Source organism: Struthio camelus, chromosome W (assembly GCF_040807025.1).
Source record: "Struthio camelus isolate bStrCam1 chromosome W, bStrCam1.hap1, whole genome shotgun sequence".
Lineage (NCBI taxonomy): Eukaryota > Metazoa > Chordata > Aves > Struthioniformes > Struthionidae > Struthio > Struthio camelus.
The window spans coordinates 39950480-39963841 of NC_090981.1; the positions used below are offsets into that span (position 1 = coordinate 39950480).

The 13362-nt window shown below is 35.9% G+C and overlaps 1 protein-coding gene across 3 annotated transcripts in view; it reads left to right on the forward strand.

Moving 5' to 3' along the window:
- LOC104152973 (single-stranded DNA-binding protein 2) overlaps positions 1 to 13362 on the forward strand; it is a 189380-nt gene that overhangs the window by 39825 nt on the left and 136193 nt on the right. For all 3 annotated transcript variants that reach the window (XM_068926343.1, XM_068926345.1, XM_068926344.1), the window contains exons 2-4: positions 5886 to 5958; positions 11287 to 11348; positions 13220 to 13304. In XM_068926343.1, coding sequence (XP_068782444.1) covers positions 5886 to 5958; positions 11287 to 11348; positions 13220 to 13304 — 220 coding nt within the window. The remainder of the gene's footprint in view (positions 1 to 5885; positions 5959 to 11286; positions 11349 to 13219; positions 13305 to 13362) is intronic.

Sequence of the window (13362 nt, forward strand, 5' to 3'; positions counted from 1 at the left end):
TTGTTTAATACTTAGGTGTTTCTCAGAAAACCCATCGCATCATTGATGGGATAGACAGTACTAAGATTAACATAGATAATGTTTTGAGCTGGAAAAAAACAGTAGACTGGCAAGATTAGAGGCTCTTGAAAAGAGCAGTCTGCTGGCCTCAAGCTAAACAAACAAACATGTAAATTATGGTAGGTGAAACAGGATGCCTGCATGAGCTAATGCACTAAGGTGTGTGTACAAACAAATGGCTGTAAAGTTGAGGCTGTCGCTCATGTGCCTGCCTAAGCAGATGAAAAAGTGTAACAAATTCTTGGGTGTAGTTGAGTTTGATGCTGCATCTAAACAAATGGATCTTTCCACTGCACAAAGAAGCTGAATCGAGAAGCACACACAGGAATCTACAATGTTGACTTTGTGTAGCAGAACATTTCTGCACCCAGCACAGCCTATATTATCTGTGATCCCAGTCCTCTGTTCTGGTGGATAAGTGAGAGCTGACTGAATAATCTTAATAACAGCTACTAGGAAAATGATTGTCAGTGTGATCAAAGAGGGGAGAGAGGATGCTTTGGCCAGGGCATACGTGACTATTAAAAATCTGAAACATTTTTTAAAACTGTTTACCCTTGTTAGCTGAAACAGACCAAAACCAACTTGCCATCAAGAGCTTCAAATCAGTTTTAGAAGTACTGAAGTGATGGGTTTGAGAAAGCTTGTTCAAGAAACTTAAATTTGAAATGTTATTATATTATATTTCAAATATGGGCTCAGTGCTACTGTCTCTTACTTTAGAAAAGGAGATTTATATATTGGATATTAAATCGATGAAATTCCTAGAAATCTCAGGATTTGAAATGCTTTTTTTTAAAACAGAACAAAGCAAAAATGCTGCTTCTCTGTAGGGGTCAAAAGTAGTGGTTTTGGAATACTCCAAGTCCCCTGAAACACAGAGAAGAATATTTAAGATCTTTTCTACAGAACTAGTTTTAAATGTTGCTCAGCCACTTCACTCTTCTGCACACAAACTGAAAATTATCCATGAATATCGATTTATTAGTTTTCAATGTCATTTTTGTGGCCGTGTGTTGTCTGCAGAACTTTCCATACACAATTAGCTTAAATTCTATTAACAATCAGAAAATGCTAAATTTGTTTCTGCAATACTCAGATCCAGAGCATTCCAGCTACTTGTTTTTTTTCTTTTTTTTTAAATCCAGCATCAGATGCTAACAGCATAATGGCTATTGCTGGCAAAGGAGGTGCTAATATCTAGGGAATAAGCTGACATGTTTCTGCAGTCACACTAATTCACTGTCACAGACTTTGTTTAAAAAAAAAAAAAAAAGGCAACGGTTGCTTAGCACAGTAGAAGCTTACCATGGGTGCTGAAGATGTCAGAAGGTAAGTACAGTACTTAGAACATGCTTTGACACACTGCCAAATTTGGGGAGCTGGAGGCTTTCACTCTTACCACACTGATTTTATGACTTTCTGCATAATGGATATATACAACTGTACCTTCAGTTAAAACATATATATTTTTAGTTATGGCATGTGGCTAATAAAACAATGAAAGTAAATACACTTTTTTTCAACTCTGTGGAACGATGTGTAATAGTTGCCTGCTTCCGGCAGGTTTACTGTGCAGTTCTCAAGCGAAAGCAGGAGCTAACTTACTGCAGTTCCTTATTCTTCTGAGCCGAGCTTTTGAACTTCATGGAAAAACAGCGGCCTTTCGTCATTTGTTCTCTGTCTCTTTAAACAATAACTGTGAGCCAAACTCAGTGCCTTTAGGGTGAAACAGAAAGGACGCGGTGGGAAACCCTTTCTGAATGCTAAAGCTCTGTCTTGGATTGAGAGATAGAAACTTTCTTTAAATATACATCTTCTGATGGAACTAAACAAAGATGCTACTATTTTCCCTTTAACAAATACTTTTTTCTCAAAGACTTCTTGCTAGTAGCCTGAATCCTTCATACAGCCTCCATGCCAGTGGATGTTTGTCACTGTACTCTTGCCTAAGGATCGGATTTTTCTTTTTAGTGTGGTGTTCAGGTATTTACCAGACAGAAATGTGGGTGTGCAAGTAGGACATAGTTATTACCCACAATACCTTTTGTAGGCAACTGGCATATGTTCATTTGAACAGCCAGATTAGTAGCCTACATACAGTCAATGAAGTTTGCTGGGGTGGTGCAGGGAGTGTGACTCAGAGCGTGTAAGTTAGATACTAAAAATAGACACAGTGAACGTCTTCATGAGGCTTTCAGGTTTTCACTAATGCCTTTTATAGAAAGTTCGGCGTCGTCGTAATCTTTTGACTTGAAATTGAAGAAGTTTACCATCTAACTTTAATCAGCAGACACACTGCTGAAATGCTTTGCAGTTATCTTAATGAGTATTTACAAGCATCTTTCCACCTTAACCTTTTAACAAGTCATTTCCACAGCATGCTAACAGTGGTTACTATTTATTTCCTGGTAATGTTCTGATAACTGGTTGACTTAGAACCCCTTAAGTGGTTTTTCCGCTTTGCAATTCAGTGGCTATTTCATTTGTAAAGCATATGGATGGGTTCTCCAGTAACGACAGAAACTTCAGGAAGAACACACCAACTTAGCAAAATTGCAGCACTGGAGAGCAAATGGATCATCAAGTCATATGTGAGAGTGCAATTTGTCTGTTCTTGGGACAGGGGAACTCTGGCCCGTAGCCTGGCTTTAGCAAAAATTGCTGCAGAATTCGTATAAATTGATTAGCAATATTTTACTCATAGGATGTCAAGAAGTATGTAAAGATGAAAATTTAACATATGTCTACCTGCTGCTTTCACACTCGGTTTCTCGCACCAGTTTTTTGAGCAAATACTCTCTTTGAAAATACCACTTTGAACCTAAGTCCTTGGCGATGAAGACTATCTCATTATTATTTTCTTAGACTTCTGCTCAGATGTGAAATAGTGTAGTCCTATGTTAATTTTATATCCTTGCATTGTGGCCATTTTCATCTTATTCTGGTCTTTCTTATGCCATAGTTGAAGTTACTATATCCGTTAATTCCCCTTGTTACACTGTGTTGCGTTTTTTTTTTTTATTTCTTTGTTATCTTTCCTCAGCACATCAGTTTTCATTGATCCTTTTGCTGTGACTAATGCAGTAAAACAGTAGTATCTTTCTTTTGATCTCTGTGGCAAATGCATTTATTTCTGGACAAAACTATAATGTTGTTAACTTCTGTCAAGACTTCCTGACAGAATAATAACTGGGGATGGACAAGCGATTTAGATCTAATATGAACCAATCAGCTTAGTTTCTGCTGTGCTGTCTGTCTTGCATCTGTTCGTGGAAGGTGGTCCTGGCTTTCCTGTCAGAGGAGTTAGGCAGGTCCTTTGCCACTGTGGGCCCAGTCGCAATTTACCATGGCTGGATCATCTTGGAAGCCTAAAACTTGGAATATTTTTCTCTTCCTGAAGTCTATCTCCCCTCCCCCTTAATAAACAAAGTTTTTTCACCATTTCGTTTCGCTGTTAGTATATTTAAACCGATGAAATAATGTATGTCAAAGTGTAGGAGATATTGTTATAATTTTAGTTACAGCTAAATTGGCACGTTCCATATATTTATGTTGAACTTGTTGTTTTTTTTTTTTTAAATGCTCACATGCTAGGATGCACGCACAGTAGCAGTATTGCTGTACTAGAGCACTGCTGGGTGTGCTGTTTTGCAGATACGATCCAGGAGTCCTTAGATGAGACTTACAAAGCTTCTTAGAATTAAAGTATTGTGCTGTTGATTTGGGTATCATGGTACAGTATTTGCTCAAGCTTTCAACAGACGGCAGATTTATGAAGGTGGTGTATCTGCAATAAACTCCTGGTTCTTTTGCTTTTTGCTTTCGTTTGCGGGGTAGAAAGGATATGATCACACAAATCCTTTTATCTGGACTGCAGGCTTCATGTTTTGATAAGAACAAAAAAATTGTGTATCTCAGAAGACAAATGAAATGTTTTAAAGCGTTACTAGGTATATAAGTCATTTGGTTATTGTAGAAACAGTACCTCCTCTGTGCCTTTAACATGTTTCTGATCTTGGATTTTGTCTACAACTCTTTATTGCTGAAAAATTTAATGATAATTCAACTGAAAAGAATTAAGTCAGTAAGATTTGACTTTCTTTTTGACACGTGCAGTTGTGCTTTTGGGAAGAGAGAGTCCAATATAAGTGATCATCTCTCTCCCCAGTACTTACAGGAGACATTAACTGTAATTATATCTGAGCTGTTTGGCACCTGAGCACAGAATGGTACCGTGCTCCATTAGAATAACTTTTTTCCTTATCACACCGAGATTTGCATTTATCAGTATGGCTGAAAAAATTAATATACAACTGTTTTGTAAAATATAAGAATTAAACAGTGGGTACGGTCCCTTTCACGCTTCAAACGAAGAATAATCATATGTTGAAATAATAAACTTTATTATAGGAAAAAATACAGTGTTGCTTTTAATGTTGGAGAGAGACTAAAGTAGTGTGAGCATTGCATGAATAAAGTATGAACAACTAATAAAAAAATTTTTATGCAACGCCTCTCCTAAACTTTAAAATTTCACACTTTCACACTATTTCATGCTGGATTGCTACAATAATTACTATTCTATCAGTGCTATTATGACAGTTATCTGATCTAATATTGCATAATCTTTTGAGAAGTAGCAGGAATATAGAAATCCTCTGCCGCTTTACTTTGTTTAGTTAAACTACATATTTTTGAACATGAATGGTAAAACGTTCCAAACAGGAATAGCAGTATATCACGAAGTCCACTCAAATAGATTCAGCTTCTTAAAAACAGTTCAGCTAGCAGTTTTAAAAGAAATACAGCCTGACTTTCTTTTCTTTTCTTGGACTGAAATGTTTTGTGTGCAATTTCTAAGCATTATTATAAAATCATTATTTTTAAGAGCGATGCAAATCGCAGTAAATGAGAGACTTTTGAAAGACTTTAAGCATGCAGTCAGGCAGGAACTTCTCTACAGAATCAGTTGCAGAATAGGAAGTGCTTCATCTTTAGTTTGCTCATTCAAATCTAGTCTATATTAGTAGAAGCTGTTTGTTGTTGCTGCTTAGCTGCTCCTGGGTTTTGAAAAAGCATTCTCAGTCCAAGTTTTAGTGGATGGGTATTCAGGGTATGAGTCTCCTTTCTGCAGTAAGATCCTTTTGCAGTTCTTTTGAATTCGTTGGAGATGTGCCTGACTGCTGAAGATCACTTTTTGTGAAGATCCTTTTGGAACTGTGACAATAATTTGTAGCTAGGTGGTCGTGCTGAGAGATGGCATGTCGGAATAAATCTAAAAATCTGTTTACACTTTGCTTAAGAGATGTGGCTGCACTACAATAGTGCCGTGGATTCTGCGATTGCTTTTTCTGTGCAGCTTGAAGTTTGCGTGTTCTTTGAATAACCATAGGCTATTGTTCAAATGAGCTAACAGCAAGACACGTTCCACATATAAAAATTTTGATGTGAAAAAATAATCACTGTTACTGTATGGATGTATTGTATTTACTAAAAGCATGGTATAGTGTGGGCAAATACAGAGCAGCAGTAGGTCAGTTGTTAGCTAACTGGGCACCTATCCAAATATCATTAAAAATATTGACATTAAGTAATTTGGGTTTTTAATAATATTTAATTAACTACTATTTAAACACCTCTGCTCAGATTGACCTACATGTTTTCATTTTAAAAGTTCAGTACAGATAGCAGATTTGACATGTGTAGTGTGTAGTGTTTTCTGAAAGGAAATAGTGTGCAGCTCTAACTTGTGAAATCCTTTGTTTCTAAAAAGAGGAACAAACAAATGCACAATACTAAATATTGTCTTATTTGTTTTTCAGATTAGCATTGTACGTATATGAATATCTGCTCCATGTAGGAGCACAGAAATCTGCCCAGACATTTTTATCAGAGGTATGTTCTCCCCATCTTTTTTTTTTTCTTCCACAGTTTTCAAGTGTGTGCAAGTAAAATGCATGCAAAATAAATGTATGTTAGTTTAAAATAAACATCAGTGATGACCTTGAGTATCAGTTTATCTTGACTTCTGAATCTGCAAAAGCCAGTTTGCCAAGTCATTTTACACACCAGAGTGTAATTACTTTTGCTGTGATTTGTTACCCACTGTTCTCTGATTTGGTGCTACATTGAGAAGGATTCCCCTCATTTTCTCTAATAAGATAGAGAATATAGCGAATGCACTGATGGTACTCCTATTTGATGATCTTATAACTTATTGTTGATACATCCAATTGTGAATAATGTACCATCCTAAAAACACAGCAGTCAAATATTTTACATCCCATCGTCATATGCTTGCAATTCTTATTCTCTTAACCAGTGCTGATTTCAATATATATTCTTTCCATCCTTTTAACCACTTCACTTCTTTTCATCTGGTGAATCAATTATGACTATGACCATTTAGAGCTTATTAAACACTCTTTTCTCATTACACAATAGTTAATATTTTTCATAGTCTTGTAAAGGCTTGTACACATCTTGTGAAGACTGAAAAAAAAATACCTTTCTTCAGCATTCTGTGTTTATTCTGGGATAGAGAAATACCTGTGTCAAACATATTGAAGTCTTTTTGGTTTATTACTGTTTTTAATCTTTCCTTGATGGTAATATTTAGGATTGTAATAACTGCGTAGTAAGCAGAGGTGAGAAAAAACAGACGTTATACTTAAAAAATTTGCTGCTTCAACTGATAGTCCTTCAAAAGCTAATAGAATTACTATCCTAATGATGACTTCTTGGAGGTGGGAGAGGAGAGGAAGAGAACAGGAAGATTGTTTGTGATAGTTATCATGGAAAATTCAGATAACACAGCTAGGCAAAGGGAGTAAAATTGTGGTAGTATCAATTTATGTTTATATTAAAAGTGTGTTTTGTGACAATTGTTTTCTCTCTTAGTAAAGCGATAGGAAAATATGAGAGAGAAAGAAAATCAGAGAATATAATCTTGGCTTTTGCAAAATAGCAGTCACTTGTAGATAATACACTGTACAAGATTCCTTTTACTCATTCTGTTTTTATGATATATTTGCAAAATGAGCAGTTGACAGGCTTATGACTAGTGTAACATTTGGATTTCAAGAAAATATTCAATACGTTGTCTTTAAACTTTGCTCTTAAAGCGAATTTAAACTTGGATTGTGGAGAAACTCTCAGATTTGAACTAATTTAATCTGAGAATGTATCAAAACCTTCAAATTCAGGCTACTACTAGTCAAAAGATAAGGAGCAGGGCATAGTGATAAATAATAACATATTGAATTGGTATGAGGTGTCAGTTAGATTTCGCACAGAGCTATGAACTTACTTATCCCGTTCATTAACAGTGCAGAAGGGCAAACACTATGCTGATAGTATTTGTAAATGATTGTAGGTTGGAACAAATGGCAGTTTTCACTGCTATTATACAAAGGAACCTGGAAAAATTTGATATTTGGGCTGAAAGTCATAAAGATTGAGGAAGCAGCACGCTAATACAGTTTGGAAGAAATAATCTAAAACATATAAGTTAGTGGTAAAAGCAGCAGAAAAGAATGAGAGGGGAATGTGGCATAGACAGGTCTTTACATTGCAATGCCAGTTCAATCCTGGGCTGTTAACCACAAAATAATAGCTTTTACCCCTCCATGCCCCATGTGAATCAACTCTAGTTGTTAGAAAATGAATATTGGCATGCAGAATGAAAATGAGAGAATGGCAGTTGAGAAGTGCAAAAAGAAAAAAGTCTTCCAGACTATTAATTTGTGAGGTTATGAAAGTCATGATTTCCCATCTGTCTTTGTACTTTTCCGACTCATGGGTGCTGTGAAGCAATTGCCCTGTTGTAGTAGGCTAGTTGTGGGAATACTTCAGGTGTAGGAGATACCCAGATGGCATAGGAGGAAATCTGTATTGTTTTGGTCACTGCTTAAAAAGCATGGCTATCTGGGCTCAATGCCCTCTCTGCTCCAGCAGTCCACAGCTGCCAGAACAATTTGGATTTTGGGTTGTGGGTTTTTTTTTTTTTTTTTTTTAAGATTAAATAGTTCCGAGCGTCTCTAAAACTGAATTTGTGGCATAAAAGATGTATGCATATATGCCTTATCTGAGCTTTCTAGCTGCCTGGGATCTACTGCGTGTAAATGACAAAGGTTAAGAGCCCTTCCTTAAATTTCTGCAAGGGACTGTAGCTAAGAGTAATGGCATGAAATTTAAAAAAGGAAAATTTAAATTGGATATCATGAAATCCCTCTTATATTAGATAACTTGGAGATGCTTGTCTTAAGCATTCCTACATTTTTGTAATGCTTTGTTTTTTAGTTCAAATCTCATGGAACTGAGTCACAAGTGAGCATGTTCTTGAAGGCCTCTGCTGGGCTGTCTCAGTGATAAGGTTAAGGATGGTTTATACGTCTTTGTGGTCCTTTTTGAGTACACCCTTCAAAGATTTGTTCTGCCTCATCTCTCTAAAATGTGGGACCACAAATTCAGCTGGCCTTTTCCTGGGTCTCTGGATTGCAGAGACCTCTTTAGATTATTAGCTACAGCTCTTGTCTCTTGGTCGGCAAATTACTTCCCTTCAGGAGGCATGGTCTGAAGTAATTGATTGAAGTAACTCAACAGCTGTTTCATCCCAAAATACGTAGTGATCGTATAGTTGCCAAAATGGCAAGGAGCCAGCACAACCAGATTTCATCTAAACCACAGCATTTTCTTATGAGGATTGAGAAGAGCTGTTCAGATGGGGTACCCAAATTTTTGAAAGGGAAGAAGCTGCTCTGCTTCAGAATCTTTCCCTTGGGGTCCAAGCTGCTACGTTTTCCTTGAAGAGTTGATCCCTAGCCCAATGGTTTACTGTCCTTAGAAGTTAGATTACAGCCTTGGAGGAATAAATCCATTAGCTTGGCTGGGCCCAGAAGGTAGGCATTTCCCATTTAATAGATCACCAGTAATGAACTTAATTGATACAGCTGAAAGTGTGGTTATTTTTTTTTTTATTAATAACTCTTCATAATTCTTTTTAAGTCTGTACGATCAGACAGACTGACATCTACCAGGTGAAACAGAAGTACCTATATTTTGAAAAACAAACAAACCCCTCAAACAACCCCCAAACTTCCTAATTGCCTTCAGGCTCCTTCTTTGAATACATTTATCTAGATAAAATGTATCCCAATAAAAAGGACCAAGAATCAGGTAAAAAGGACCAAGAATCAGGTAATTTCCTCATCAAGCCCTGCTTTTAAGAGCTTGAATACTCCATAGACATTATGAGAGCTTTTTACACAAATGCAATTTTTACTTTAACTGAATGATTTTCCAGCTTCAGGAACAATGTTTTGTTCTGACTATATATTGCATCTCTTCTTCAATATGTTGTTTTTGAAACTTCTCAGAAGTACTGTGTGGTCCTGGTGGTTAACACAAGTCCTTCCAACCCATTCCCAATGGATATGAGGAGAACTCATGCCTCAGAGGAGTGCATTTGAAGAATGTGAAATACCTTTTTAGTAGCTTTGGCTTTTATTTATATGCTTTCATTCTAATTAACATTTTTATCCGGCATAGTTAGTTTAGGTGAGTGTTCTACATTTTAAAAGGTGCTTTTTATATCTTAACTGCTGTTATGTAGAACATGAATGTGTGTGTTTTTTTTATTTGTGTTGTTTTTTTGCTTTAAGCTCCATGTACTTAGTTCATTCTGCCGACTTTGCTGACAGAAGTGATAGTATCTCTAGGTTATCTTTCAAAATAATTTTTAAATTACAGAATGATTTTTGAATAGTTGTGCTTATTTACATCATACCTCAAAATTTAGATAACTTCGTGTGAGTGCTAAGAAAACTTTGTAGGTGCTAATTATATATTCCTTTCTTGCAAACCATTTACAGAACATATATATGTTTAAATTTCTTAATTCTATAATTCTTAAGATTTGGGTGTGGAAATTAAATTGGCCATGAGAATCAAAGTTTTATTTCCTTTGAAAACTCCCAGCTTTACCCATGCCTCTTGCAATATGAATGCTACCCTTCATATTAAGCGTTTTTATACCTTTGTATGTATTTATGTATCTTTCATATTGAGATTGTTTAAGCATGTCATTAAAATAATACTTCTTTCATCTGCCATTACTTCTGTCTCTAGAGCAGAATATAGTAAGTGTTTAGGCAATTATTTTTTACAAATTTAGGCAGGAGATAATGCTATGTGTAATTACAGCTGGAGGAGTTTGGAGTATATGCAATGCCCTGATTTACACCCCATTTTAAGATGAGCCAGTCTTCCTAACAGTATTTTGTGATTTTCTACAGAATCTTAACTTATTTTTGACAGAGTTCCTTAAAAAATAATACTAGATTTATTATAGTCCAAACTCTTCAGTTTTGTAGTTAAGAATAAGCTCATGACTGTAGCATTAATAAAATGATTGTATGGTATTGTTAAGATATAGCATTTGTAAAAGCATTGCAGAAAGCCAGAATTCTTTCACAATATGTTAATATTGTCTAACGAATTAATTGATCAACAATCAAAGTGTGAAGTCAAGGGTGAGAATTCTTGAACTGTCTTTCCTTTGAAAACGGTGTTAAATAAACCACGCTTCTTAGGTAGGCAAGCAAGCTTAGACAGTGCGTCCCTCCCTATTCAAGAGAGTTTGCCAGTGCAGACATTCCAAGTCAAACTAGTTTTTCGTTTCCATTGAATGGTGGGAGAATGGGTTGTAACTTTGATGTGACTTGTATTTGTGACGTTACCTCTAGCAGTGAAGTATTCCTTGAGGATTCTAAAACATTGGCTCACTTTGGATGTGGAGGGAAGACTGCCACCTGCTGAATCAGTCACATTTGTTCTGTATCTTGTATGTTTTTCTTAGGGCAAGTTGGAAAATCTCTTAGATAGCTTTTATGGGTATTCTTTACCCAATTTTTTTTTGTGATGTGTGTTTTTGAGCTTAAATAAATGCCTGCCTTAATGGTGGAGAGAGTCAAAATGTGTCCTTAATAAAATTATATTCAAAATCTATTTTAAAAAAAATCCTAAAATATACTTTGCTAAAATAAGGTAGGTATCAGCAAAACTAATAAGTATGATAAGGAAGCAAAATGGCCATCCAGATTGATAATGATAAAGCCTTTCATAGCTACAAAATGTTTTAGTCTTCCCTTTTTTGCTATCTGAATAAATTATGTAATACTTTTTAAGCACAGTGATCACAGAGTTTTTATTGTTTCTTTTTAGATAAGATGGGAAAAAAACATCACACTGGGGGAGCCCCCAGGATTCTTGCACTCCTGGTGGTGGTAAGTGTCAGTTCTCTTTTCCTCTGATTTATAGAACATGCTGCTTGTGAATTCTAATGGCTGGAGGCAAGAAGTTCAGGTGAACATTGTGAAAAGGACGTGAAGATGAGGATGAAGAACTATTTTTTTGGAAAGTGATAAAAGAACAGAAAGTTAGATATTATGTACTTAATCACAACAAAGTATAATGTTATTCTTTACAATTTTATTTATCGGGTACATATTCAGTCTGAAAAAATGGACGCTTTTGCTCTTGTTGAGAGGTTTATTTCTCGTTACTGGATGAAAAGAAATATTGTGTAGCATGTCGATAACACAGCAGCCTTGAAAGAAGATGGTAGGCATCTCTCTGTTCACCATCTTCCAGTAAATCGTGCCTTTAAGAGTTCATTCTCTATGTCTTAAATAACTGCATTTGAAAAAAGTATTTATAGATACATACACATATACACACAGACTCTGCAAATAGATGTGAGCTTCCTCAGTCTTTAATCCACATTCTAGTCACAGGAATAGCATATGAAAGCAATTAGCTGAGCCAAAGCTACCAGCCTTTTTGAGAGGCAGTATATGTTAGCATGGGCTTGGTGTTGCAGTAGCTGCATTTGCATAGTTTCTCTCCGTTTAGAATACAGGTAGGACACAGAGCTCACTTGTAATTTTCTATGCATGATGCCACTTGCTTATATGTATTGATGTGCAGATATATTTGTGTATATAAAATTCACAAGGAAAAGAGTGTTCATAGGCATTGCTCTTTAGCCATGGTATTTATTAGTTGCAGGATGATTTAAATATATCTGCTCCGTCTACATTTGCCACGCTGCAGAATGGTGGAGAATATGGACAGCCATTAGGAGTACAGGAATTAAGCTACAAGTTGTAAAGGGTCCCACTTGAACATAAAAGCCCCATGTGATTTCTATAGCTGAGTGAAGGTGGCATATCCTTTATTGACCTCTCTGCTTTTAATTCAGTGATGGAAGCCAGACAGGGTGAACTTGTTCCGTGTATCTCTGATATCAGCATTATTCTTAATTGTGATTGTTTGCAGCAGAGTGGTCAAATTTTCCACAATTCTGAACTATGGTGCTGGGCTGAGTTACTGAGGATTAAGTCTAAAACAATAAAGAAAGAAAATGAAACTCTAACATATTTAATTCCTTTAATCGTTCTAGCATACCTAGAATTTTATTCTAGAAACTTTCTGGCTAACATTGCTGTCATAGTTAAGTATCTTATATACTATTTCTTAACAGTTCAGAGATGCTTGTAGTGTGTTAGAGTTGATTCATGTATCACTATTTGAAAGGCGAGGGGAAAAGATTTGTTGGAGTATCATAATTTCCTTTCCCTCTTTATAACTCAAGAGCTTTAAGATGGCATACCCTTCTGTTTCCTACTGTTATCTGTTTCTGTAGGAACTTTTGTTTAAAGGACAGTATTGGACCTTGGAAGAACTCCCAGAATTCTCTTCATTTTCTTGCCTTTTCACAAGGTTATCATATGAATCTGTCCCTTCCAGTGCTTTCTGGTAGTAAATTGTAACAGTCACAGAGGTATGAGGTTAAATGCAGAGCTGTAGTAATTTGCTTTATACCCCAAAAGCTTATATATTAGACTTGCTTCTGGGTTTACGCTACTGTGGTTTTACAGGCATGCAGCATTGCTTGCCTCAGAAATCAGATAATAGGACTTTATTCCTCACAGACACTTTGCAAAGCTAAATTCTGTCATAGAGGTAAGTTTTCAGCTCTTGGCTAGAAAGTGATATGTCTATTTCTATTTATACACATGTATGTGTACTCCATAAAGTCTGTATGAGAATTATAATGATTTTCTCACCATATCTGTAACTTCTTAACTTGCAGTGTGTTTTGGGATCTCTACTGTGCAGCTCCAGAAAGACGAGAAACATGTGAACATTCAAGTGAAGCAAAAGCCTTTCATGACTATGTAAGTTTTGTATATCTTTACCATATTTTAATTAATTGTGTGTATGAATGTGAGAGAG